Below are 27,989 nucleotides of genomic sequence, written 5' to 3'. Positions count from 1 at the left end.
TCCTGAGTAATACAGGGAGCGCCTGTCATCCAGCTAGTCATGCCCAGCGCATTGATTTTGTGCGCTTCTCAGAGAAGCTCAGCTGTTGTCAATAGGAGGTAATTATTATCCAAACAGCAAGGCCTCCCGGGCTGCATCAACCATATTGCAACTGTAAAAACCATGTTCTCCGACCTCCAGCTGCACCGACGTGGTGCCAATGCAGGCAGTCTGACAGCTCTGGTTTGCTGTGATCAGACAAGAGTAACTTGCACTGGTGGTGGAGGGAAGCTTTACTGTATATAGGAAGCATTCAACTAGCTGTTTGGTAGCTGACAACTACCTGAGTTCAGCTTAGTCTGGTCTGATTTATATTAGGAAAGACAACAATCTGCTTACACGCAAAGGGATCAGACCTTAGAAGAGGGGTGGGGAATGTTTACAGCCTTAAGGGCCACATTTCCTTCAGGGCAACATTCCAGGGGCCACAGGCCAGGGATGTGCCTTTCGATTCTCCATCCAGACTAGCAAGGTCTGAGGATCCCCACCCACGACTTGTGTTATATCACTTTAAGAGTCATGGCTCCCCCCCAAAAAAACAAAAAAATACTGGGAAGTGTATGTATGTTTAAGGGTGATGAGAGTTGTTAGGAGACCCTATTTCCTCAGAGAGATACAGTGCCCAATATTCCCTGGGAAGGGAATGGGGGAAATAAGCATCTCCTAACAGCTTCAGAAAGGGTGGGCTGCACAATCAGGTCCCCCATTTTGCGGCGACATCTCTACCTGCCGCCCACCTGATGTCACATATGACACCAGCTGTGAGGCAGATGGGTGTGGTTTTGGGGAAGTGGCCTCCTGAGTCAAATTGGGACCAGTGTTGCGCCAAATTTGGTCAATGGGCTGTAAGTTCCTCACCTCTCTTCTAAGTAGGCATGGATAGGGTTGTGTTTTTTCTTAATTTTGATGCTAAACAAGCCGAGAAGTTTGGAATTTGAATGACTTCTGAACAAGAGTTTCAAAGAATTTGGTTGTGGATTTAAAAAACACACACCCAACTAAGAGAGAAACCGCTTTTTACAGCCACTGTGGGACATGGAATGACTTCTGGACCGCAAAAGCAACCCATTGATCATATCTGCTTTGCTCTGTAGGGCCAACTTAGCATGCCATCTTTGCAGAGAAAATATTGGCATTACACAACAAGCTGTGGATGTATGCTAACGGGCAATGGTTCATTCAGTTCCTTAGCAACAAACCACTTTAGTAAGCAGAAAACAAAAAGCTTTTAAGTGTTTCATTTTCCTCTTTAAGGGTGGGTTTGCAGTGTCTTTACTTTTCAAAAGTCATAAATTGTGCCCATCAGTGGGTTGCTGTTTGCACCGCAGCAAATTAACAAATCCACATGGCAAGAGAAGCTTTGGTGGCATCCAAGAACAGCTACTTAGCCCAAAGGTTTAGCTATTTCTGCTTTCCATTTGTGACATTTCTCATCACAAATGGGAACTTTCATGAAAGAAGAACATGGGGATGGGTGGAGGTGTGGTTGTAGACTGAAAAAGTTCCCGTCAGTGCTGTCAGTGTGGGACTTGCCAGGGAGTAGTCCAGGGCCCCACAGAATGAGCAAAGGGGTAGACTGACTCACCATATTCTGAAGAAAGCAATGCGAAAACATATCACTATGGCTTCCCCCAAAGAATTTCAGGCGCTGAAATTAGTTAAGGGTGCTGAGCTACAGGAGACCCCTATTCTTCCAGATGCCAGCTTCCACTTGGATCAAGAACATCTGACCTGAACCCCAACAGCACCAACAGAAAGCATTGTTGTTACACTTCTTAGCAAAAGTGAAATTATCACTATAGGGGAGTTTGGAGGGATCTTATGCTCCATGTCACATGTTCCAATATTCCCGCAACGCTTTCTGTGCTGGGTTGCCAGACTGCACAGAAATATAGGAATTTCTCAGAGCTCAAGCTTTTTCACAAGTGCAAGGCCACTTTCCCCCCTTAAATTTGATATTCTTTTTTTATCCTGAGGTGGCTGCCATTTCAAATGAGGGTACGAAGCTCCATTTCCCATGCTTTTGCCCGTTTTCCCCCACCCACATTCCTGGCCATTGTCTCCCCAAAATACAATACTGTGGTTTGGCAGGGAGGGAAATCCAACCCAGGTGCCATAGCACAAAGTATCAATGCTCCCTGTCATATTAGATCACAGTTGGGGAGCCCTTTTTGCAGCCTGAGGGCCACATTTCCTTCTGGGCAATCTTCCAGGGGCCATATGCCAGTGATGGGTGGGGCCAGAGGTAAAAGTGGGCAGGGAAATTAATGCATTTATTTTTATTTAAAACGTATGTATAGTAGGCTAGTTTCTGCACATTGTTCACCAACTGGAGACATTAGAGTTCAAGGACACATTCCAGCCTGGCAGAAACACTTGGGGATGAGATGCAAGGTCGGTGGTGGGTGTCACTTGAAGGGGTGTTTGGCCTGGCCTGGGTCCTGAGGACCACATTTGGGCCTTGCATCAGAGGTTCCTCATCCCTCTTTTGGAGGAGTTCTCCTAAAAATTCACATTCCTTTAGGAAATGCCCTCCCTCTGCTTCCAGGCCTCCTGACCAGTGCTGATGCAATCTCCTTAGTAAAAAGCTAAAATCATCCTCTCTGGATTAGACAGGGATGTGGTGAGCACAGCATGGGGCAAAGCAAGGAACAGGCTCCCCTGCTGTGCCTAGAGCAGAGTTGCATTTTCTTCTGCTACTTGGAAGAGGAGGAGGAGGGGGAGCTCAATGAAACACCTTTTGGGGGCAGGCATTTGGGAGCATAATTCCACCCCCCTTCTCTGCTGGCCAAGGCTGGGTTATAAACTGCTCCTTCCAGAAGAACAGCCCAAAGCAAGGTTGGGAAACTTGTAGCCTTCCTGATGTTGTTAGGCTGTACTGCATGTCCATAGAACCACAGAATTGTAGAGTTGGGACATCTAGTCCAGCAATGAAGGAATCACAGCTGAAGAATCCTTAATGGCCTGTGCTCCAAATGGTCTTGGGGAGGTTATATGTAATCCTGTTTTCATTCTGTTCACACCTCTAAAAATTTTGGGGCAGACATGCTGCTTCGTTGGCCAATTAGTGCATGTCCTGAAACTTCTTGCTGGAATCCTGTCACTTATACAAGCAATGGCTGGGCTTTTTTTTGTTCCATTTTCTTTGAACTATAATGCCAGGGTGCCCCTCCAGACAGCAATGTGGTAATGGTGGGGAAGAATCACAGAAAAACTAACAAAACAGAATGATGTGTGGAACGGTCTAGTATAAACCCATCACTTATGCACCATTATTGCATTAATGATATGAGACAGAATGAACACCAACAGTCTTGAGGGGTCCCAAGATGTTCCCACCAGGCCATTTTGTGAAAAACAGGAACGAGGTTGGGCAACTGATTGTCTCATGGACACTGAGACAAAGAAGTCAGAAAGCTTTTTTTTGTTTGTTTTAAATCAAATAAAGCGGTTGAGCGGCAAAAAATGGTGTCCCCAATCCCTGAAAATACATTGATTTCCCCCATTTCATTCCTCTGTTCTCCACCATCTCCTGAAGTTCACTAGAAAAGTTTCCTGTGGAAACTTCCAACCCAGCTAGATTGCAAATGAATTGGTACATTTTAATTGCATTATATTTTTAGAGATATAACCTGCCCTGGGTGAAGGGCAGTTACCGAATACAAAATGATGATGGTGGTCACAGCTCCTCCTCCACTAACTGGGTCTGTTGCAGGCTGAACCCCAGGACTCGTGATCCTGCAAATGTTTTGTCCTACGCTTCCTTGTTTGTATTGATGAGCTGCACTGGACTGAACCTTTGGTCAGTGAACCTCCCTGAATAGACTATTGTCTCTACAGCTCTATGATTCTGTTAATCTCCTTTCTTGTAACTTGAATCCATTGGTTCGGGTCCTACCCTCCAGTGCAGCAGAAAACAAGCTTGTTCCATCTTCATGCAACAGCCCTTCAGATATTTGGTGATCATATCACCTCGCAGCCTCCTCTTATCCAGACTAAGCATACCCAACTCCCTCAACCATTCCTCATAAGGCTTGGTGTCCAGACCCTTTATCTTCTTGGTCACCTTTGTCTGCACTCAGATAGGTGTGTGGAACAGATTTTCATGGGTGTAAAAACCCAGGAGTAATTCTTCCAAGGTACATTTCCCATTAGTGAGAGAGATTCATACTGCCTTACCATCAACATGTTGCAAAAGGAAAACTGACGATATTTGCAAAGCCTCCTTTCTTTCTGCAAAAATGGATAATGCTGATCTCTTCTGCAAAAGGATAATGTTGCCCTGTCCCATCCTCCCCCAGGATCTTGCAGTTGTAAACATGTCCTTTCGTGGACTTGCGCAGTGTGTAAAAAGTGACAGTTGTACAGCAGCAGCAGGAGGGTGAGGGGGAAAAAAAAGGCCACAGTCATCTCAAGGTGCTTTTGTTTTTTAATACGTTGACAATAGTCAAGAGAGAAAGAATATACAACAGCTAAAATTTCCACACACACACAGTTTTAAGGCCACATTGAAAAAAAGATGAAAGAACTTAAGGCTTCTCTAAAAGGGGCAACTCATAGGATGCCATGGCATGAACACTGAGTTGGAAACAGTCCAGATAACCTGATTTACCCATAGGGAAATCTCTCAACCAACAGCCTCCCAAGCTTTTTTTAAAAAGGAGCCAGTGCCCCACACTTTTTTGCTGTTGCCATCGCTGTTTGTTAATGGCAACCAACATAAAAAAAAAACCCTACAAAGCACGCTCCATTTCTTCGTCCGGCATATTTCCCCAGCAAATCTGAAGGTGCTGTTCTTTAACAAAGCAACGCCAACCACCTCCTTCCATCAAGGGTGATTCTAATCACAAACGGAACCAAAAGACAACTCATTTTTTTATAATATACAAATACGGCACAATGAACTGTGCCGGGTAGAAGATCGCTCTGCTATCAGAGGCACCTGTACAGTATCTTGCTGTTTATTTGGCAAGTTCTAATACTTATAAGTTTTCTTTCTTTGTCTTTTTTATTTTAAATTACTAAAAGAGAGAGAGAGAGAGAGAGAGAGAGAGAGAAAGAAAGAAAGAATTTGCATAGATTGTACATTCAGCTATTTCCCCCCACTTTCCCCAAACCCTCTTTTCTTGTTTTCATTAGGTAAACACGTTTCAAAGTATTAGTGAGGTAGTACCTTTGGTAGCAAAAGAACGTAACCAAGGCAGAAGCAATTGGGCAGGAAAGTGAGAGAATGAAAACAGGTGTTTTTGGGGAGGAAACTGAAAGGATGGAGGGCCCCCCTTGCAGGATGATGGGAATTGTAGTCCAGCAATATCTGGAGGGCCACAGTTCTCCCCACCATGCCTGATTAACAGCATCTGAACTTGTCAAGAAAAACAGATGACATAAACTGCTACCGTGATACTAAGCTGGAAAATACATACATATACATTTAATGCTTCGGAATGAAGTGCAAAGGGCCACCTCTGAAGCATCAGGAATCAGGGGAGGGGGAGAAGGAGGAGAGTAAAGAATATTTTGCATTACATAAGAACTCTTACAGCTGCCTAAGGAAAGGAACATAGGAAACTGCCTTATATTGAGTTAGACAACTGGTCCATCGAGCTCAGCATTGTCTACACTGACTGGCAGTGGCTGTCCAGGGTTTCAGAGAGGTTTCACTCCCAGCTTTACCCGAAGATGCCAAGGACTGAATCTGGGACCCTCTGCGTGCAAAGCAGAGGATCTACAGCTGAGCTAAGCCCTCCCTACGCTGCTCAGTGGTATCTTGGGGTTTTGTGCTCCCTGGAAGCTCTTGAACAACCACAAAGATTCCTTGCACGAGTTCAAACGTGTTACATTCCACATGGAGGTGTTGTAGCACAAGAGCTGATGGGTAGGTGGAGTGAAAGTGGAGCGCCTGGAATGGTCTAAAGAATTTGGCTCAGATCCCTCACACGGTTACGTGCCCGTTGAGCCGCAGATCTCATTCTTCTGCAAATGTGCAAAGAGTTGCATCCACAGGGTGCTGATGTGCTAAGAATGAGCGGATGTTGCAGGCAAGCAGAACCTGGTGGACTCAGCAGTTACTTTCCCATTGGTTCAGCCTACAGATGAAGCTTTTGGGAATCCCAGTGTGGGGCTTCATCTGTGTGCTAGAAGCTCCAGGCGGTGGATCTGTTTCCACAGTCCACATAACCAGGGAGTCCAGCTCAAGATGCATCAGAGTCTACTGGGAGCAACTGTGGGGAGTGCTGCATGTTGAGTGATCTGCGCCATAGATTTAGGAAGCTGCCTTGACCTGAGACGCTCAAGGAGATTGAGGGACAGAATCCCAGCTTGGGCAGATTTGCATATGCATCGTTCGGCGCTCAGTGAGCACAACCTGAAGCAATGACCCAAGCATGGGAGATGCCTGCCAAACATCAAACGCCATTGGCTCACATCAACTCAGCACAGTCGTTTTCAAGGAAGACCACTTGGGTGCAGCTCAGAGAGTGATGAACACAGATGAATGAATAAGCCCCACAAGGCTGGATGGAAATCTGGGTTTTCCTTGTTTCAGCATGAGAATGTTGGGCTCCTGGTCTTCTGCTAGGACTCGGGACGGTTCTCCAGGAGAGAAGGTCTTCTTACAGAAGCACCTAAGCCATGGACAGGGGAATCCATGGCCCTCCAGATGTTATTGGCCTCAAACTCCCATCAGCCCTTGCCAGCAGGGACAATGGCAGAGATCATGGACCTATAGAACTGTGGTTTTCTAGGATTCTGATAGACATGGATGGGTACACTGATATGAGCAGCTGCTACCTCTGACTGGACGATTTCTGACGGAATGGGTTCCATCCTCTCTCCCCTCTTTTATCAGCAACTGGAACATCTAGGTTTTCTTTTTTTGTAGTCAGAATTCTTATTTGAGTGGAAATCAAGAATGCAGGAAAAGGGAAGGGGGAGAAATGAGATGTCTTTTTGTTTTGTTTTGTTTTTCTTAAAAAAGGCCTTTTCTTAATAAAGGCAGCTTTCGTTAGTAAGATAAGATAATCTCCAAGCTGCATAAGCAGCACCTACTAATTAGTCATTGACTAAAAATACAAATAAATACCTAAAACCGCCCTCCTATGTAGCCTCCTTTGCTGCCAGCTCTAAACATTTAATGCTCTGCCTTCATGCCAGCACAGCTGACACTGCAATTTCAAAGTCCAAAGCGAACGGTAGTAGCTTTAAACCAAACAGGATGGTGAGAGGAAAAACATTAGCAAGCCACTGGAAACTCAGAAGTTGTTTTTTTTTTACGGTCACCATTGCAGTTGTTTTAAAAGGGAATTTAACGGATTCTTGCGGCGTGCTTCTTCTGTCGCCAGGCTCTCCCAACAGGTGAGCTTACAGAACAGTGCAGGTCTGTGCAGGTCTACTCAGAAGGAAGCCCCACTAAACTAATTGGGATTGAGGCTGCTTCCAGGGTACCAGTTTACTGACCATCCAACCTCATTTGTTTGCAAAGAGATGGCTGTTTGAATGGTCATTCGTTCTGCTTTGTTTGTGAGATAGGTTAGGTGATGTGGTCTTAAAAGCCAACACTTTCCAATGCAATTTGCCATCACTTTCCTTATCTCAAGGAAGTTCAGTCTGGGGTGGGACAGGGGAAGCTGGTTTGTCACACAGGACCTTCCCGATCAATTACAACTGCACAACTTGAACTTGCCAGTATGTGACTGAATCCCACAGCAAAACAGTGGCAGCCTGGAAGTGCCCTTACGCCCAGGTATGCATGCACAGGATTGCACTAGAGTAGGCCTGAAAGTTTTACACAGGCGCAAAATGTGGGGGGGGGGGAGAGAAGAGAAAGAAACCTTTTTAGAAAAAATACATTAACTGGCTATTTGTACACAAACACACCCACTTGTATATGTAAATTGCACAACTTATGCCAAAGAGCTTAGCTAGAAATTAATTGGACTAAAATGCTATTTGAATGTTAACAGAATCTATACTTTTTCCTCAGTGTTAGGCTGCCTGGGGACCAAATGATATACTACCAGCTCCCAAAAGTGGAAAAACTGTGCTCAAGACCTGCTAAAATGTCACAGGTAAAACACATAAATGCACTCCAGGGGGCGCTGCTCTCCCTCCTATGGAAGAGCAGCTTTTAACACTAGCCCCAAAGAGTCATTTGTCCCAAACTGACCCACTGGGGTGATTGTCCCACCAGTCTCGGCCTTGATTCCCATAAGCCCATGTGCCTGTCTTCTTGCTGACAACCATTCTTGGGGGGGGGGGGGCACAGTGCTGTCATCTTCCTCCTTCTCCTTGCCCTCAGTAGAAATTTATCAGGGAGGAAGATGGGGACAAGACTAGAAATGAGTTGCCTCTGCCTTGCACTGGCGCCACCTACTGCTGGTCTTCCTGCCTTGAGCCCTACCCAGGATTCCCTCCTGCAACCTTCTAAAATCAGAATATTGGAAACTGCCTTAAACCAAGCCCACGGGTGACTGCTCTGACCGGCAGCAGCTCTTGAGGGCCTGAGGCAGAGAGACTCCTTATCCATCACCAGGTCCCTGTAGCTTCAAGATTAAGCACAGGCTGGTGGGAGTAGTTGAACTCTTTCCCTGTTATCACTATATAATAATACTACTACTACTACTAATAATTTATTATTTATACCCCACCCATCTGGCTGGGTTTCCCCAGCCACTCGGGGAGGCTCCCAACTGAATATTAAAAACACAATACAGCATTAAACATTAAAAACTTCCCTAAACAGCTGCTATTCCCCTGCCTGAAACCACTTCTTAAAAACGCTGGGGTAGAGGAAGGGGTTTCTTCCCATTGGGGCTCTCTGCAAGTGTTTTGTAGTCTGCTATGACAAATATTGAACTCTTGTGAATATCAGAGAGTTGTGGGCGTCTCTGTGTGTGTCAGACTGAAATAAATAAATAAATACATAGTTACATACATAAGAAAAGGGGGATGGGGAGCCCCAAGTCCTTGCCAGTGAAAACACGGCTTGGCATAGTGATAATGTCAACACTTTTGCTAGGCTGCTGTGGGAATGCTTTGGGAAGCGATGGCATGGGGAGTGATGGCAATTTCAGCATCTGCAACCGGCTGCCATTTTGCTACTCATTACCCATCTGTGTGTGTGTGTGTGTGTGTGTGTGTGTGTGTGTGTGTGAGATAAAATAGCCAACACACCTCAGATTGAGGCTTTAAATAATCTGTAATCTTGATACTGCACCCGCGCTAAAAACATAAGGCATGTTTTAAAAACCGGTTTCCTTCTCTCCACACCTTCCCGGGGCTTAAAATGATAGCCATTCGATGAAATTAGCTGGCGACCCTCCATACCACTTCCAGGAACTACGTGAAAACTAAATCGTACGTTTTCTTGAAGGATGCCTGGCAGTTAATCCACTTCGAAACCAGCCCAAATTTAGGAGGGCAGGTGGATAATCCTCCCCCCGTATCACAAGAGCAACCATATTAAATTCCCTTTTAAAAGCCGGTGAAGGGATGTGCATCCTGTGCTACCTCAAACGGCCGTCGGGTTTAACAGGCCCCAGCTCAGATTTTGGGTCTGGGCTGAGTGAACTCCAAGATGTCTGGCTACAGGCCTGCATGACTGGGCAGGAGGTGGGGCCTGTGCTGCAGATATCCACAGCTGACCACATGCCTCCCACCAGTTTGTCCACCCAGTTCTCCAGCTTGCTGCCCGTAAGGGCTGCATTCTTCTTTGCTTGGTCCACCTGCGCAGCATCGATGGGGATATTCAGAACCGGGTTGAGGCCTTGGAAACTCTGCTCCATGTAGGCGTTCTTCGGAGGTCCGCCGTGCAACCTCGTGGCTTCTTCTGTAAAAACAACAACAAACCGAAATCCAAAGTTGAGATGCTTCACCAATCTGACCTTCAGATCAAAACTACCGTTAGCACGCTCTGCGTAGGTCTGCCATTCAAAACCATTTCGTGGTTTAGTGTGGCGGCACCGACCCTTTGGTACTCTCTGCCTCTTGATAACGGGCAGGCACCTTCACTGTGCTCTTTCTAGATAGATAAATAGATATCTTTATTGCCATTGTCCCATACAGAACAATGAAATTGAAAAACTACATTAAACATTCTAAAACCCGTAAAAACTCTGAAACCCCATTTTAAAATACACTATACTATACTATAAAATACACTATACTATAGAGACCCCTTATGCTGCGTTTAGAACCAGAATTGCATTTGCGTAGAAACTGTTTCTCAGGCGGCTAGTCCTGGCCTTTATAACCCTGTACCTTCTTCCAGAAGGCAGAAGCTGAAAGAGATCATTTCCAGGGCGTGTACTATCCTGCACTATCTCTGCCGCTTTCTTATGGCACCTGGCAGCATAGATTTGATCTAAGGTGGGAAGAGTGCACCCAATTATTCTCTCTGCAGTCTTTACAATCCTGGATAGCATTGTTTTTTCCCTGGCCGTGCAGCTCCCAAAACACACACATGCTTTAGTGCATGCTAAAAACATTTTTGTTTAGACAAAGCTACCCAGATGTTTAGAAAGTTGGCGTGAGTTTTTAATCTATTGCTACCTTAATTTTTCGAACGTCTTAAATTACTGTTGTTAACTTTTCTTGGTGATAATTTTACTGCTTTATGTTTTTCTTTGTAAACTGCTTTGAGTTCCCTTTGATAAATCAAGCAGCATATAAATTTTATGAAATAAATAAATAAATAATTCTGTGTAAAAGTACCCATAGACCACACTTCCTAATGAAATACTGGCAGAGTGTGTAGCAATACAAAAATAGGAACGCCCCCTTCATTAAAAGCAGTACAGTGGTACCTCGGGTTAAGTACTTAATTCGTTCCGGAGGTCCGTTCTTAACCTGAAACTGTTCTTGACCCGAAGCACCACTTTAGCTTATGTGGCCTCCTGCTGCTGCCGCGCTGCCGGAGCACGGTTTCTGTTCTCATCCTGAAGCAAAGTTCTTAACCCGAGGTACTATTTCTGGGTTAGCAGAGTCTGTAACCTGAAGCGTATGTAACCCGTGGTACCACTGTACAGAGCAATCACTGGAATGGACATAGCAAGTGCCTGCTGAATCAGGCCAAGGGCATCTAGTCCAGCATCCTGTTCTCATAGTGGTTGAACAATTGCCTGTGGGAAACCAACAAGCAGGATTCAATCATGAGAGCACTCTTCCCTCCTGTGGTTTCCAGCAATTGGGATTCTGAAGCCATCCCATTTGGTGCTGCTCACTGCCTCCTGTGGCAGCAAGCGCCATAGTCTAACTTTGCACTCTGTGAAGAAGTGCTTTCTTTTCATTTGCCCTGAACTTTCTAACAACCAGCTTCATTGAGTGTCCACGGTGCTACATGAAAGGTGCTTAAAACTGCCTGTAGGAAACTAGCTCACAATTCACATATGGAAATTGGGATAGAGGTGGTTGGGGTTAAAGCCAGGAAGGGACTTGCTGAACTCTGCCAAAACATACATACCACCTCCAGGGCAAAATGCCTTCATTCAAGAAGGCCCTCTCAGACTTGGAGAACTATGCTGTGTGTTCCAGTGGGTCTGTGGGCCAGGAATGACATACTAGTGTCTACAATTCCTGCCACGTCGCCTGTGTAATTTGCAACTCGTGCCAATTATCTAAGCTCTTCCTTTTGTGCAAGGAGGCAACGGTTTGATCTTCTGTTGTAAATTGGCTAAGGCCCTTGCTTGGACACTCTTCATGGTTCTCTGAGACTTAAGTTTTATATTTTGAGGTGACCCCCCTCCCTTGCAAGCCCCCCATGGCCAACCCCGATTATTCAGTTATATTAAATACGCTGTTTCTGTCTGGCTTATTATGGCTTTGATCATACAATTCGCTTGCCAAGGCAGTCAAATTCTACCTGATTTATTCAGATGGCATGAGCTCTCACTGTAGGCACCTGCTGGATCAGACCAAGGGCTTATCTAGTCCAGCATCCTGTTCTTGGCCAACCAGATGCCTGTGAGAAGCCCACAAGCTGAATTGTCCTCACTTGCGAATCCCAGCAACTGTCATTCAGAGGCAGGCTGCCTCTGACATGTGCCATGCCCTCCATCACACTGCCCTCACTCTGAATAGGCATTCAGCCCCATTTTGACATGATCCTTGGGTGGGGTGGGGGGTGGGGAAATCACTGTGGCTGAAGAAGTTTACGGAAAATGAGCTACCCTCTCCCCATCCTTTAGTTCTGCCCTATTATTTATCCTTCATAAAAGGCAGGTCTCATTACACCGCTCTTTGAATCTAGAGGTGCGTAGCGATTTTCTGTGTGTGGCAGCCTTAGCATTGTTCACAAAATATCAGAAAAATGGCTCTTAGAGATGTCCTAATTTTTCTGTCAGTTTCACAGCATTTATCTGGCATTAGAAGTAAGTTTAAGTAATGCAAGTGGTAGCAAAGCGAAATAATGCTGAAAAAAGGAAGAAAAAAGAAAGAAAAGAAAGCTAAGAGGCTTTGTAACAATTTTTCCGCGTGCAGCATAATGTTTCTGAACTGTAAGGTCTTGGAGAGGCACACTCAAAAGCTCACACTGCGAATGCTCCTCTAAACTTCTGCTCTAATCTCAGTGTGCCTCTTGAAATCATGTATCCTTCTCCACGATATTCCAACTGTGCAGACTTCAGGTTCCCAAATGTGGCCCTTCAGACCTCTCTGTCTGGCTCTCGGGGCTCTCTCAAGGCCACATATCCTCTTGGGCCACATCTTGAACCACCCTTGCTTTGTCTCGCTCCTTTTTTCTTCTTCCCTGGCTGTGAAATGTGTCCTGAAACCCTGATAATGCCTCTTGCTTGCCTGGATGGTGCTTAGAGAGGGGTGGTGGTGTCAGGGTGCATAGAAACTATCCTAATAAAATTATTTATATGCCACCCATCTGACTGGGTTACCCAAGCTACTCTGGGCTGCTTCCAACAAATGAAAACACAGTAAGACGTAACAAACACTAAAAACCTCCCTACACAGGGCTGCAGAACAAAGGCAAAATATACACACATTGCTCTGCCTCCTTGTGCTTCTGGCCTCATCCATCACTAGCACGTAGCCTTGGGAAGATGGAAATGAAAATGGGGGTGGGACAGGAACGGAGTGTCTTGGAAGAGGGCATGACTGTCTGTTTGAACAGGAACACTTGAAACTGCAACAGGTCCCCCTTCTATACCTGTATTTTAGACGACAGCACTGCATTGGTTCCTTCGTATAATCAGTACCTAAAGCCACCCCTTGCACCTTGAGTTGCACCAGTACAATAAATAATAGAAGGGCAATGTTTCCCCCCAGTAATGAACTCCTTCCTCAAGTCAGTAGAATCTCTGTGGTCATTATCAAAGCGCTTGACTCTAACAGGCTCTTCTGCTGAAATTAAGGAAAGTTAACGGTGCTTTAACTTTGTTTGGACCACATCCTGAGTTGTACTAAGAAGCAGTCATGATGCATCAGATCAAAGGCTCATCTACTCCACCGTCTTTTTGTCCTATGGTGGCCAGCCAGATGCTTCTGGGACGCTGTAATGAGTTGCAGGGGCTCATTCGCCAGGACTTTGCCCTTTAAAGAGGCCCTGATCCCCTACCACCAAGCAGCAAGCAAGGAATGGCTTCTGAGGAATCCTTGCCTGGATTCCTGCTCTGGAAGGAGCTAGGCAGTGTCCTCCCATTTACCTGCCTGATGGGATGGGAGGTACACAGCTGCCTCAGCCCAAAGAGAAAGGACAGGAAACCTCCGCCACATCCGCACCACACATTTAAAGCAGTACAATACCACTTTAGATGGTCATGGCTTCCCCCAAAGAATTATGGGAGCTGCAGGTTGTTAAGGGTACTGAGGGTTCTTCGCAGACCCCTGCTCCCCTCACAGAATGACGATTCTCAGAATGGCTTAACTGTGAGGGGGATTGGGGCCTCCTAACAGCTCTCAGCACCCTTAACAAATTAGCACTCCCAGGATTCTTTGCGGGATGTCTTGATACTTTAAAGTGGTATCATACTCCTTTAAATGTATGGTGTGAATGTGACCCAGGAGGATGCAAACAGTCTCAGAGAAGCAGGACAGCGGAAACAGGCTGGAATAGTTAGGCCTGTGAAGCCACAGACCTGAAATAAATCCATCCTTACAGCTGCCCGGACAGGAGTCAGTGCCTTCTTTGACCCCTTAGGTGTGAGCCTATGGAAGATACGGAACGTGCTTTTGTTGACATGTCTTCCTCCTCTAGGATGCAGCACAGAAACCAACAGGCAGAATGTGTTCATCGTCTGCTATTACTCTCCAGCTGCATGCTTACTTAAACATTTATATATGCAAAATGAAGTGTTAATTGCTGCTTATCAATTTTTTAGTATGTTGCAGTGATATTGTATGTCTTATTATGCATTGTTACCATATCACTGTATTTAGACTTTGTGAACTGCTTTCAGCAGAGATTTGCTTGAGGAAAATGTGGTATGTAAATAAACTGACAATCACAAAACAACGACAATTCAGAGGCAATACGCCCCTGCCTGATCCTGGAGGTACCATGTATCCCTCATGGCTAGCAGCCATAGATAAACCTTACGTTCCATTGTATTTCCTTAATTCCCTTTTGATGCAATCTAAGTTGATGGCCACCATCATGTTACGAGAAAAATAAGAAGAGGCTTTCTGGATCTGACCCAAGCCCCATCTTAGTTAAGCACCTGTGGCCAAGCTGTAATTGCAAATAACAGTTTGGTTCGCAAAAAGGTCTTACCTTGCCTGATGCTTTGCCTGTTGGAAAATGTCAGAGGAGAGACCAGGAATTTGGTTTCCGCTACAGGGACCCAGTGATGCAGGATCTTAACAGTCCAGATTCCGGGGCGGAGAGGCAAATTCAATGGTGGCTTGTAGTGAGTAAACTCCGCGCTGGATTCTATTAGGATATCATACGTGGCGGCGATGGTGTTTGTGGGGTCCACCCAGATGACAGTAACAGTGACGTTGGGGCCCTTCCCCCACTTCTGCATGCCGATTGGCTCGTCCATGGGCCCAATGAGTCCCCCAAAGTTCCGGAATATTCTCTCCTTAGCATCCCAGTCGGTTCCAATCTGAAGGGTAAACAGAAGCACTGCACATCAGGTAACACTGAAAGAAACAACCAACTGCTTTAAAAATCAACGTATTCTGTTCTTTTTTGTAATTGTCGCATTGGATGGCTGCTACAAGGTCCTGGGTCCTGAGCTGCTCTGCTGCTCTCCATCCCACTATTGTTGGTTTTTTGGGGGGAATTATCTTCTAAGGGAGAGATAAATGGAGCTAAATGATTAACGGAGGCAGCCAGTAGCCACCCTTCCTGTGCATCTGTAATGCAATCTCTGTCTCAATGCTAGGGACCAGAGATGGGGTTCTGTGGGGTCGCAGGGAGTCAAAGACCAATTACTATTCCTGCAGCAGGGTCCTCATCTCCAGCACCCTGGGGCCACCTAATCGGCATGAAGGGGGAGCTTTTGCGCAACTGAGAAGAAGTGCTTTCACCTTTTGTGCTCACTGGAGCCAGACTGAAAGGAGGCGAGTCAGTCCCTGAGGGCTGGCTCCTAGGGTCACTCTAGAACAGGCAAGTGGCAATAGCATTGAGGTGGTGGAGCTCTTCTGTTCTGTAGCTCTAATGCTAAGCATTTAGGAATGCCGGAAACACAAGGTGAGTTTCAAGAGAATGGTGTGCAAGTTCTGTGACATACAAGGGAAACACAACTTGATTTTCCCTGAAATACTCAAAATGATTTTGTTGGCATCTGTCTGTCTCAAGAGACAATGGAGTGCACCTCTGGGGATAAAGCCAAACCGCTGCATTAACAGCACAGAAATGACCACTCTGAGGAGCAAGCCAAGACAGCATGTATGGAGGCCCTGGGCTACCCAAACAAGAAGACCCCCTTCTCATTCTTGCTCATGTGGTCCAAAGGAAAGCAGAGCAATACATTTGGCACCAGCCTGGCTGCGGGAGATGCCGGAAGAAGGCGTACAAGGCACCATCCAATTGCCTTAGGGACTCCACTCTGGATTTGTGTAGGGTTCACTCCTTAGCCTGTTCTTCTCCTGAAGATATCCCGTAAGGTGGTGGAAGTTCAGGATCAGAGTGTTGCTTCTCCTAGATGGGATGGGCTACCTTCTCAGGCTGACAAGCCCCATCTGCCCCAGTTATATGTGCATAGAAAATAGTAGATCTAGTAGAGAGCCAGTGCATTATTGCAATGCATCCCTAATTATTATTAATGCAAAATCATAGGATCATTATATAAATATAGAAAGCTGTATGGTCTCAGAAAGGGGTGTGGCTATGAGGGGGTCACAGCTGTGACATATCATGAAGGGGACCTGCACTTCTACATTTGCCACGGCATTACTTCTGAGGACCCTTCATAATTCTTGTTGGAACTAAAGCACCGATGCTTGTAATATGTTACCTGCAGGTTGCCTGCTCAGCCTGACACCACCTGGAACAGCTTCAACTGATTTTTTTTAAACGCCCAGTAGGTGGTGGCAGGAATGAAGGGAAGAATCACAGAACAACAAGTTTCTATATAGAACTACACTGATTTACCACAAACATTTAACAGACTACGTTTTCTTAGCTGTTCTCTCCCCATCACCCCAATGTTTCAGCTATGACTGAGATAGCTGTAATCGTTTGCTACTATCCAAGGGGCAACAGGGACACAAGTAACTGCAATTAAATGTGGCACGCACCAGTTGCTGAAAGTATTTGTAATCAGCAAACTATGAACCCCCCAGGTCACACACACAAGGAGGAAGAAGGTGGAAGAAGGTACAGAAGTCACAAAACCAAAGAGACGGTGCCTCCACTGGTGACAAAAGCAGATTCTTGGGCCTTCAGATCATCACTCAGGTCTCTCTGCAAGCACCACTGAGCCACTGGTTGGTGATCCTTGCAGAGAGCAGCGTGTGGAGATTTGAAGCCCCGACTATCAGCTGATTGTTGGGGCTTCAAAGTGCTGGGGCAAAAATGGGTCACCGGTTGTCATTGTGATGGTGGATGATTGGCAGGTTGGCAGCCTTACCCACCCATTTAATGTGGCCCTCAGGGGGTGGGAAAGATAAGGATCTGGCCTGCTGGTATACAGCATAGAAACAGAAAGCAAAGTTGGAGGTGACAACCCTATTGTGTTTATTTTATCTGAGTATCTCCAAGACCTGGAAGAATTTCCTCCCCTGTCCCAGCCAGAAAGAATAAAAGGAACAGATTCTCAGAATGCTAAATTTAACTTCGGGAAAATCCAGGGGCTCAGGATGATCATGCTTAAGGAATCTGATCTTCGATAATTCCTGTATGAACTGACCTGATTGGCACCTCCTGGAGGAATGTGCAGATTGGGACCCAGTTACTCACTAGCTTTTGACTTCCCCCATGCAGTTCACGTAAGTGCGGCTCTGCTGGATCAGGCCAGTGGTCTACCTAGTCCAGCATCTTGTCCACAAGATACCTATGGGAAGTCTACAAGCAAGACTTGAGCGCAACAGGACTCTGTCCTCCTGCAGCTTCCAGCAAGTGGCATTCAGAAGCATTACTGCCTCCAACTTGGTCTCTCTCCTGCTGAGATGCAAGAGTTGCATTCTCCACCCCAGCTGGTCAGGACTAGGACCTGTCCTATCAAACATGCATTTCCTGCAATAAAGGTAGCTTTCATATTTTTCTAAACTCAGTCTCAGTGTGATTGCAACAGGGATTCTGCATCAAGTTCACTTCTGCTGAGCGTTTAAACTCCCAAATTCACCACTTTCTGTACTTGCAGACAGGCTGATCACCACTGTGTCTCATTCATCCCCTTGTACTTCTGTGCCATCAGAGAATCCACTCAGTTGCAGTTTTCCTTTGAAGAGCTGGGGGGGGAGGGGTGCTCCTTAACTCCCTACTCAGCTTTTGCATCACTTATTCCGGTCCCTGCTTGGGTTTGCACTTAAAATTTGCCCAAGATAAATTATGCCTTGATTACTAGCTTGTGTCTCATTGCTCACCACAAACGGGGACCATTAGGTCCACACAGAAGACACTAATTGCCTGCCGCCCAGTTCACTTTGTTCTCTGTGATGAATTGCAACTGCTAACGAGGCTAGAAACAAACTTTTTTCAAGTTCCGCCGATAAGGCTTAGTGCAGAAGTCCCTGAATGCCTAAATGAAACCCAAGTCCATCTTTCTCCTTCCCTTTGGACGGACGTCATCTTTCTCAAAAAACAAAAAACACAAACACAAATGAAGAGGTGATACCTACGTCATATGGAATTAACCTCCTACTGGGAAACTGCCACTCTGTGGAAGTTGTTGGACTACAACTCCCAACAGCCACAGTCAATGCCAACATGGTTGAGAATGAAGGGTCATGGGAGCTGTAGTCCAGCAACATCTGGAAGACCATAGGCTCCCGATCTCTGTGCCCCAGTGAACAAAATAGGGTTTATCTGGCTCTGTACTGTCACTACCAGGGATGGGAACGCTTTTGGGCTTGGTAGGCTGGAACCTTCTTGATCCTCACCCCTGCAGACCAACTTTGACTGGTGGGTGGGACAATCACCTGGTTGGCCAATCACCTGACATCATGATGGCATCTGATGATTGACAGATGTGTTGCCCCAACCACTAGTTGAAGTGGCTGGGTGCTTTCCAACAGCCAGCTAGTTGTCAAGCACCTGGGAGCTGCTTGCTGAGTACTGAGTATAGGGCTTGCAAAGCTGATTTCTGTAGGGTGATCAAGTTCCCATCAGCTGCAAGGCAGTGACTTCAACCCTGCTTTCTGCAGGAATCGATCATATGATTGACTGTTGCCAAGGACATGTATTGGCCTGGTCCAATTTTTAAGGCTCTGGTGCTAATGGAGGAGTATCAATTCTGACCCCTGAAAAATGAGTCCTGAGGCTACTGATCTTTGGAGAAGGCAGGTGAGCAGGCAGCAATTGTAAGCAGGAGGTGCAGCAGCAGCAGGGCCAAATGGGGGCCCCTGAGAAAGCTGTAGGTATTGGTGGTTGCTGAACAATGTTGACCACTGGTGCCAGCCCCCAATTTGAGTTCAACCAATAGGATTTTTAATAGGTTAGGTTGACGCTTGTGACTATACTGCAAGTAAAACCTAGACATACTGGTTCAGCTGTTATCTTGCATGTGCGTTACTCATTAACTTGCGAGATGCCCTCACACCAGCAAAACAACAGAAGAATTGCCAATCCCAAGAAATACAGTTGGTGCGATCATTTGTCAGGACATGAAAACGGCAATTCAATCCACCGATATCTCAATAAACAGAACAAGACCAGCATCCATCTCCTTAATAGGACATTAATGTTGCCGATTTGCCACACATGCCATTAAAAACACTGAAGCCTACCTAAGCCTCTCTCAATTGCCAAAGAAAATGCAGAATTTATAGGCCAGGACATAATGACTACGAACAAAAATTTGTTCAATTAGCTGTGTGGGCTTTAATTAAAATTTGTGATTTAGCAAGAAAAAATGATGAAATAAATAGCTTTAGGCAGCTGTGCCATTTGCAAAGAATTTGTGGCTCAGGATGAGAGCAGTTTAGCACTTGACAGAGTCGGACTGAAATCAGGGAGACTAAAATCCAACTCAGCCATCGAAGTCATTGGATGCCCTTGGGCCAGTCACTCTCCCTGACTACCTCGCAGGGTTGTTGGAAGGATAAAATGTTGGGGGTGGGAGAGAACTATGTACACAATCCTGAACAACTTGAAGGAAGGGTGGGGATTAAATGGAATCAATAAAAAACAATTTAAAGCAATTATTACAAGGAAACATCCTCTTGAAATTCCTTGGCAGGCTAAGAAAATCTGATCTTACCTGCTGAACTAAAGCTTACAGTCACTGAATTATTGAGTTGCAAGAGATCCTAAGGGTCATCAAGTCTAACCCCCTGCAGTCCAGGTTTTGTTTTTGCCCAATGTGGGCTTTACATCTCTCTTTGAATTTTTTGCACACCTGATAAGAATTTTCCAAGCAAGATTGGATTTTCTCAAGGTACAGCCTCAGAACAGCAAGAAAAGCTCTGGGACCCAGGGGAATGAATTGGTACACAACTCAGTGCAGTCAAAATAGGGGTCAAATGAAAGTGTGGAGAAGTCCATATCTGGCAGATCTGGCCTCAGTTAGGAAGTAGGAGCCATGGTAGTTTCAGAACAAAGAAAAGGAAACCGTGTTCAGTTTAAAAGACGAAGGGAGAAACAAAAGATAACAGCAATGCTTACCTCAGAGAACTGCAGCCTTCCAAAATCACTTGGTGGACTTGCAATTTTGAACACCTTTTTGGGCATCACCCATGTCTCTAAGGTCTCCAGCTTACTGGCAGCCAGATTGGTAGCATGGTGCTTGACAAGGAAACCCTGAAAATGATCAGCAAGGAAGTAGAGTTGGACGGAGAATGGGTGGCCCATTGGGTAATACCTGGAAAACATAAATGCCAATGGAGAAGACTCTGATTAGCTGCGGAACAACAGAGTTAGTGGTTTGGCAGTGGGTGAGGTTCTTACAGCTACAGTGATGTTGAGTTCATTGGAATGAAGATGTGCTGCACTACTTCTTAAACCTCTGTTTTTAAGCCTGGGTGGGGTGGGGGCTTGGCAAAGGGCACCAAGATGGGACCCCAGAGAGCAAGGACTCTCAATCCGCAGCAGTTAATTGAGAGCTATTGAGAGCTGCCATTTACTTTCACCACAACCCCTTGGGGCGATTTGGCATTTGCGGGTCCTGTGGGAAATTTAAATGGCAGCTCCCAGACTCACAAACTTTTAAAAATTGCACTGGCTGCCAGCTGGCTACTGGGCTAAGTTTAAGGTGTGGGTTGTGGTGTATAAACTCCTCTACTGTACAGCTTGGGACCAGGATACCTAAAATATCCATCTTGCCCCTTATATACTTAATCAATCACTGTGCTCTGCAGGACAGGGCCTCTTGCAGAGTCCACGCCTCATGATATACAAATCTGGCTTTTAATGCTATGGCACCCCCCTTCTGGAATTCCATCCCATTAAATATTAGACAAGTGATACCCTTGTTGTCTGGACGCGGGTGGTGCTGTGTGTTAAACCACAGAGCCTAGGACTTGCCGATCAGAAGGTCGGCAGTTCGAATCCCTGCGACGGGGTGAGCTCCCATTGCTCAGTCCCTGCTCCTGCCAACCTAGCAGTTCAAAAGCACAGTTCGAAAGTGCAAGTAGATAAATAGGTACCGCTCTGGCGGGAAGGTAACCGGCGTTTCCGTGCGCTGCTCTGGTTCTCCAGAAGCGGCTCAGTCATGCTGGCCACATGACCCGGAAGCTCTTTGCTGGCTCCCTCAGCCAGTAAAGCGAGATGAGTGCCGCAACCCCAGAGTCGGTCACGACTGGACCTAATGATCAGGAGTCCTTTTACCTTTACCTTAGCCTTGTTGTCTACATAAATAAATAAAGCTAAAACGTGCAGTCGCAATCCGTGAGTGAAAGAGAGTGAAAAGGTATTATTGGAGAGAAAGAGAAATGGAGACTGGAGATTGGCGAGAGAGAAACAGGGAGAAGCCGACTCCCTGCTCATTTTTGACTCTGTCCTGAGCCCACCAGCTTAGCTTCTTGATTCCCATTGGTTTGCAGCTGCTGACAGATTAGCCCAGAGGGAATGTAGACCTCAGCTGCATGGAGGAGAAGAGGTACTTGCCACCTGCTGTAGACTGAAGGAACTCTGAACTTACCGGCAGCTGTTTTCACCATCAGTGTGGAAGGAGGTTTCTGCTCTCCTCAGGCCCAAGCGAGCAAATGAGTGGTACATGGTCAGCATGACGTCACTGATGCTATGGATCCCGTCTGGTTCGTCATAGACATTCTCCCAGTACGATCTCAGGCCTGGAGTGCCCGATGGGTAGTTGCCATACAAGTAGTAATCCAGCTGGCCAATTATTTCTTGATTCACCACCGCTTCAAATTTGCGCGCAAAGAAGGTGGGTCTTGTGGTTTGCTGTGTCAATAAGAACAATTTTTTTACAACGTGGTTTCTGTGGATTTTTTTTGAAGAACACAAGGTTCCCACCTTACACGTCATGCTGATGCAAGAACGGATGTCAGAAAATTCCAGCAAAAAGGGACATAAAAAGTTCAGATGCAGAGAAACGGGGGGTGGGGGTCGGGAGAAAAAGCCACTGGCAAAGTGTCAACACAGTCCTGGCAGGTTGGAAGAATGAGTATCAAAAAGATGAGACCCAGTAACTTAATTGTGAACTTCTGTGTATGGGTGATTTGCTGTTTGAATACAGGGGTTGCCAACCTTTCTGGGCCAATGAGCACATTTAGAATTTTGAGAAAGTGCTGCTGGCATCATTCACAAAATGGCTGCCTTGAGCCTGGCATAACACAAATGGCTGCCATGGGTGGGTGGGTGCCATAACTTAAAATGGCTGCCATGAGGGCATGACATAAAGCTTCAGTGTAAGAGAGGCTGAGTCAGTGCAAACAGGAAATGAGCAGGGAAAGCAAATTGTCTCTTGTGTATTTTTGAGGGGATATTTACTCATACCTTTTGTGAACACCACAGGACGCACTGGTGGGTACACTGGTGTCTGTGGAAGCCATGATATGTTAACAAGTGTTTGGGAAAGTGGATGCTGGTGATAGGGGGCTCTTACATTTTTCTATAACAGGCTGAACTGGGATGCTGCTCACGATTTATGTGTTTCTCTAACACCGCTCTGTTAGACTGTAAAAGCCTTCTTTGTTTTCTGCACATTTTTTTTAATAAAGAGGGATAGAAAGTGTCAAGCTTGAAAGCACCGAGATCAGAAGGTGCAACATGCCTTCTGAAAAGTCAACACCACCCGTCAAATTTGCTTTCGAAGTGGCTCCAATTATGTTTATTCTCTCCATTTGCAGCCAAAATGCCTGGAATGCATGAAGCATTCTCACCAGGAACACAGGTTTACTTTTGGGCAGGGGGTGGGAAATCAGTGACCCTCCAGAGCTTGTTGGGCAACCCAGCTACCTGAGATGCTTAAAACTGAAAATGCCAGTGACTGAACCTGGGACCTCCTTTGTGCAAGTGGGAGCCCTCCAACCAGTGTTTGGAATGAACTAGTTTGGTTTAATGAAGTTTACTGAATGAGTTCAAAAATATCTGGACTATGCCTGAACATATAGCTCCCATAATTGCTGAGAACAGAATGTGAACTAAATTCATTTTGGGGCAGGACTTTGACCAATTTCCAGTTCATTCTCTTACATGTGTGGGGGTTTTTTTATGCTTCAGACACTTTGGGCCTTTAAGCTTCAAGATCATAATTTCTGAGGAAAAATAGAATCATAGAATGAAAAGATGAGCCAAAAAAATAATAGAATTGTAGAGTTGGAAGGGACCACGAGGGTCAGATTTAGTCCAACCCACTGAAATACAGGAATCTTTTGCCCAACCCATGACTCATGCTCTGCTGACCGAGCTATAAGTAAACAATTCACATTCCACTGTGTGCATGAGTTTTTGGATATCTTCTTAGCCTTCTTTAATTATATTTTATACTTCAGCACAGCAGCCAGTAACATTCTGCATGTTGGGGTTGTTTTTTTTTGGGGGGGGAGGGTCATTTGGTTGAATTTGAATTGAACTTGTGAACTGAACTAGCTTGCTATGTAAAGGGATGAAGGCGAACTTGCACTGGTTCCTTTCTGGACATGTTGAGCTTGAACTAGATTCTTTAAAAAAACTAACGTTCAAATCTCTAGATACACCATGGACTGAAACACCAGATGGAGCTTCTGTGGGAGGGAAGGACAACTGGTTCTAGATTCAACCCTTGGCATCATCTTTTAAAAAAGAAATGTAATAGGACCAGGCGACAGTGACCAGAACTCATGGAGAGCTGCTGTCAGGTAGAGCAGACAGTATGGGATAGAGCAGAAGCTGTCAGCCTGCTGTCCTCCAGTTAATGATGGACTCCAACTCTCACACATGAGGACGTAAGAAAAGACCTGCTGGATCCAGCCTTACGACGGTGTGACTAACAAACCTGATAAAATACCAACTTACCTGAAATCGGTGGAAATCGGCCGGCTTGAAATCATTAGGGGAGCAGCCGCACCAGTCCACAATATTCTTGTACTGGCATTTGCAACCCAGCTTGCGGTTCCAGTTTGTGATGTGCAGGTTGTTGTCCACCATTGTGTTGCAATGAGGGCTGTTTTCCAGGACGGTGTGGAAGAAAGACTGTTGGGAGATGGGGGGAAACACAAAACTCAGTGGTGCCGGTATATTAGAGTGAGAGGACACTACGGTCACATCCATCCCGTGCTTTCACGATACGGTTTCCACCAAAGAATCCTGGGAGCCATAGTTTGTTAAGGGTGTCGTCCTCACAGAGCTACCATTCCCAACACCCATAACAAATTATAGTTAAAGTGGGGGTAAAGGTAAAGGTACCCCTGCCCGTACGGGTCAGTCGTGCCCGACTCTAGGGTTGCGCGCTCATCTCGCTCAAGAGGCCGGGAGCCAGCGCCAACCAAAGACACTTCTGGGTCACGTGGCCAGTGTGATGAAGCTGCAACTGGCGAGCCAGCACCAGTGCCATACACGGAAACGCGTTTACCTTCCCACTATAAAGCGGTAGCTATTTATCTACTTGCACTTAGGGGTGTTTTCGAACTGCTAGGTGGGCAGGAGCTGGGACCGAAAGACGGGAGCTCACCCCACCGCGGGGATTCAAACCGCCGACCTTATGATCAGCAAGTCCTAGGCACTGAGGTTTTACCCACAGCGCCACCAGCGTCCTACCCGTGAGGGTAGGAATGCTTAAATGTATGCAGTCAAGCACATTAAGAGATGGTTACAAGCATATGGGCTGAAGAGATCACGTAGTGCGCTGCACTTGTTCTCAAACCATTTTTTTCTGTGGACCGCTGGTGTGTGTGTGTGTTATTACTATTTTATTTATTTGCAGCATTTATACCTCGCCCTTTTGCCAAAAATACTCTCAAGTGGTATACGAAAAGGGTATCAAGCAGTGCCGAATTTACGTATAAGCTAAACAAGCTATAGTTTAGGGCCCCACTCTCTTGGGGCCCCCCAAAAAAATAAAGGGAAAAAACCCCACTGGATGTACATTTCCAAAATATAAGATAAGTTCAACAATTACTTTGATAAAATACATATTTTGCTATGTGCAAAGGGCTTTAGATACCTATTAGGTCCATAAATTACCATATGACATATATTCAACACAAACAAAAACAGCGACAATTTGTTGTTGACAAAGGACAGCTGGGCATATAAAGGGCCCCATTACCTTCAGCAGCTTAGGGCCTCATCAAACCTAAATCCAGCCCTGGTACCAAGATTATGAAGCTCCCTCCCCAAAATAAGTTATGCCGACCCCTTTTCTCTTGAATTTTAGGAAGACAGAGGAGATTTTATTAAGCTGCTGTGTAATGCATTTTAAAATCGAACACATTGTTTTCTGTCTCTCTCTGGCTGCTGTTTTAATAATTTAATTGACGTGTTCGGTATTTTTGATTATTACAAGATCTCTCATTGTGGGTTTTTTTTGGTGTGTGTGTGTTTTGCTGTAGTGGGGAGGGGATTAACCTTGAGGAAAATTTCCCTATTAATTATTTAAAAATGACAATTCTAGAAGATAGCCCGGGAGAGTCATTGCATTTTAGATTTCTGGAACAGGAAAGTGGTTTTATAATACCAACACTGAAAAGCGCCACAGAAAGGAGCACCTGAAGGAGGAGGAGATCATATTTAATTCCGTTGTTTTGCATTTAAAGTTGCATCTCCAGTCAGGTAGGGCCAGGGACCTTTTCCCCTCAGATAAATTTCCCAATGTGGTGGTGGTGATTTCACGGTCAAAATCTCCCACCAATTAACGTGAGGAAATAGTAAAAGTAATAAAAGAAAAGACAACCACCCCAAACCAAGCCAATTCCTCTCTGTCTACTACCGCTGATTTATTTGGAAGTTGCAATGTGCCCATAGGTGAAAATGACCTCGCAGTGAAAGACCCAGTTTGCCCCTAAGGCAACAGAAGGGACGCTCTGTCTCTTGCAATTATTTCTGAAGCTGCTAAGTCTATTTGCCAATTCAAGGCAGTGAGAAATTCCAATGGGTTTCTTCTTCTGCTAATTATACCACTGCAATTTCAGGGTTTACTTAAATCCCATAGTAATGGAGACTGACAGGCCCAGCACCACCACAAGGCGCCTTCAGGCAGTTACTGGGGCCCCAGCATCTCTGTCGGAGTTTTGCCGACATTCATAACTGGGGTGGGGGGCAGAGGATCTGTTTGGTATCCCGGAGACCCCAGATTCAATCTCTGGCGTCTACAGTTAGGGTTGAGAAAAATCCCTGACTGAAGCCTTGGAGAGCCACATTCACGTTATACATTTAAAGCACTATGGCACCACTTTAATGGTTATGGCTTCACCCAAGGAATTCTGGGAGCTGGTTAGTTTTGTCAAGGGTGCTGAGAGTTGTTAGGATCACTCACAGAGTTCCCTGTTAGAAAAGACTTATTGTTATCATACTCTGGGAATTGTAGCTCTGCAGGGGAGGGGGAAGGGGTCTCCTTAAACCTCTCAGCATCTTTAGCAAACTACAGCTCCCACAATTCTTTGGTACAAGCCACAAGTGTTTAAAGCAGTATCCTTGTGGTTTAAATGTATGGAGTGAATGTGGCCTCAATTTAAGGGCAGCTTCCTATCTTCCCATGTCCAGGGAGGCTTTGTTTTTTGGGACAGTGGAGAGGATTTTTCTTCTCCCGGACCTTATGCCCCCCCCATGTTATGAGCTATAACTCCCAATTTCCTTGACAGACTGTGTGGCTGGGGCTGATGGGAGTTATAGTCCAACACATCTTCACATCAGGTTGGACAAGGCTGGGCTAGGTTAACATAAGAGTGGGCTCCCTAGTTATTTATCTTTATTATTATTTTGAAGGAGTTGGACACAAAACCTAGCCGAGGAAATCTAGTGGGTAGAAAAACTGAAACAGGATAAACATTGGGCGGTGAAAAAGCAAAAGGCCTTTACAGAACAGCGAGTTCTTTTGTAAAATATCAACTATAGGGTGATCTACAGACACACGGAATGGCATTAGTATGGTTGACCGCCTATCCCCCTGGACAAGCCCCTTGCCCCCTTTTAAAAAAATGTTAAATGACAGGCCAGTGAATATGGATTTTACGCTTGAATTGTCTAGTTAAACCCATTAAGGCATACATTGTCATTCAGGCAAAAAGCCGGGACTGAGGAGGGGAGGGGAAGAGAAACCTACCCAATTACCCACTGCCCTGTCCTTTTATACTAGCAGAGAAGGCTGTTGCAAAGATAAGCAGAATAAAAGGTTAACAGAGTTGAAAGGGAAGACGATACCTTTCGTTTCCCTTTAGGAGAAGCAGGATTAAAAGGAGAACATTTAATATATGTGTAAGCGAAAAGGAGAAAGGGGATCAGTCGTCTTCTGACTGCATTAAGGTCTAGTGGATAGAAGAAAGATGGATGTCACCTACACGCTTAATATAACTTTTGGTCACCATTACTAATGCGAATGACAGGGGAAGAAAAAAATCCAGTTAATGCAACACATAATTTATGGAATCCGCCGCCACAAGATGGTAGCATTGGACATGGGCTTTGTGACAATTTTGTCCGTCTAGTCCAGCATTCTGTTCTCATGGTAGCCACCCAGATGCCTGTGGGAAACCTGCAGGCAAGACCGGAGAACAAAGGCACTCTCCCCTCCTGTGGCTTCCAATGACTGGCATTCAGAATAATTTCAATGAAAGCAGAGCACAGTCATCATGCCCAATAGCTGTGGATAGCCTTCTCCTCCACAAATTCATCTAAACTTCTTTTAAAGGTAAAGGTAAAGGGACGCCTGACCATTTACCTTCCCGCCGAAGCAGTACCTATCTATCTACTTGCACTTTGACGTGCTTTCAAACTGCTAGGTTGGCAGGAGCAGGGACCGAGC

General features: G+C 45.7%; 1 protein-coding gene across 1 annotated transcript in view; it reads right to left on the bottom strand.

Moving 5' to 3' along the window:
• Positions 1–4,450: 4,450 nt before the first annotated feature.
• XYLT1 (xylosyltransferase 1) overlaps positions 4,451–27,989 on the bottom strand; it is a 165,938-nt gene continuing 142,399 nt past the window's right edge. The window contains exons 8-12 of the mRNA XM_082200075.1: positions 24,047–24,223; positions 21,729–21,991; positions 20,255–20,450; positions 14,756–15,089; positions 4,451–9,865 (exon numbers count right to left, since the gene is read on the bottom strand). Coding sequence (XP_082056201.1) covers positions 9,543–9,865; positions 14,756–15,089; positions 20,255–20,450; positions 21,729–21,991; positions 24,047–24,223 — 1,293 coding nt within the window. The 3' untranslated portion in view covers positions 4,451–9,542. The remainder of the gene's footprint in view (positions 9,866–14,755; positions 15,090–20,254; positions 20,451–21,728; positions 21,992–24,046; positions 24,224–27,989) is intronic.

The sequence above is a fragment of the Podarcis vaucheri genome, assembly GCF_965113315.1.
Source record: "Podarcis vaucheri genome assembly, chromosome: 14".
Classification (NCBI taxonomy): Eukaryota; Metazoa; Chordata; class Lepidosauria; order Squamata; family Lacertidae; genus Podarcis; species Podarcis vaucheri.
The sequence above is the reverse complement of the archived record's forward strand: the minus strand, read 5'-3'. Positions and strand labels throughout refer to the sequence as shown.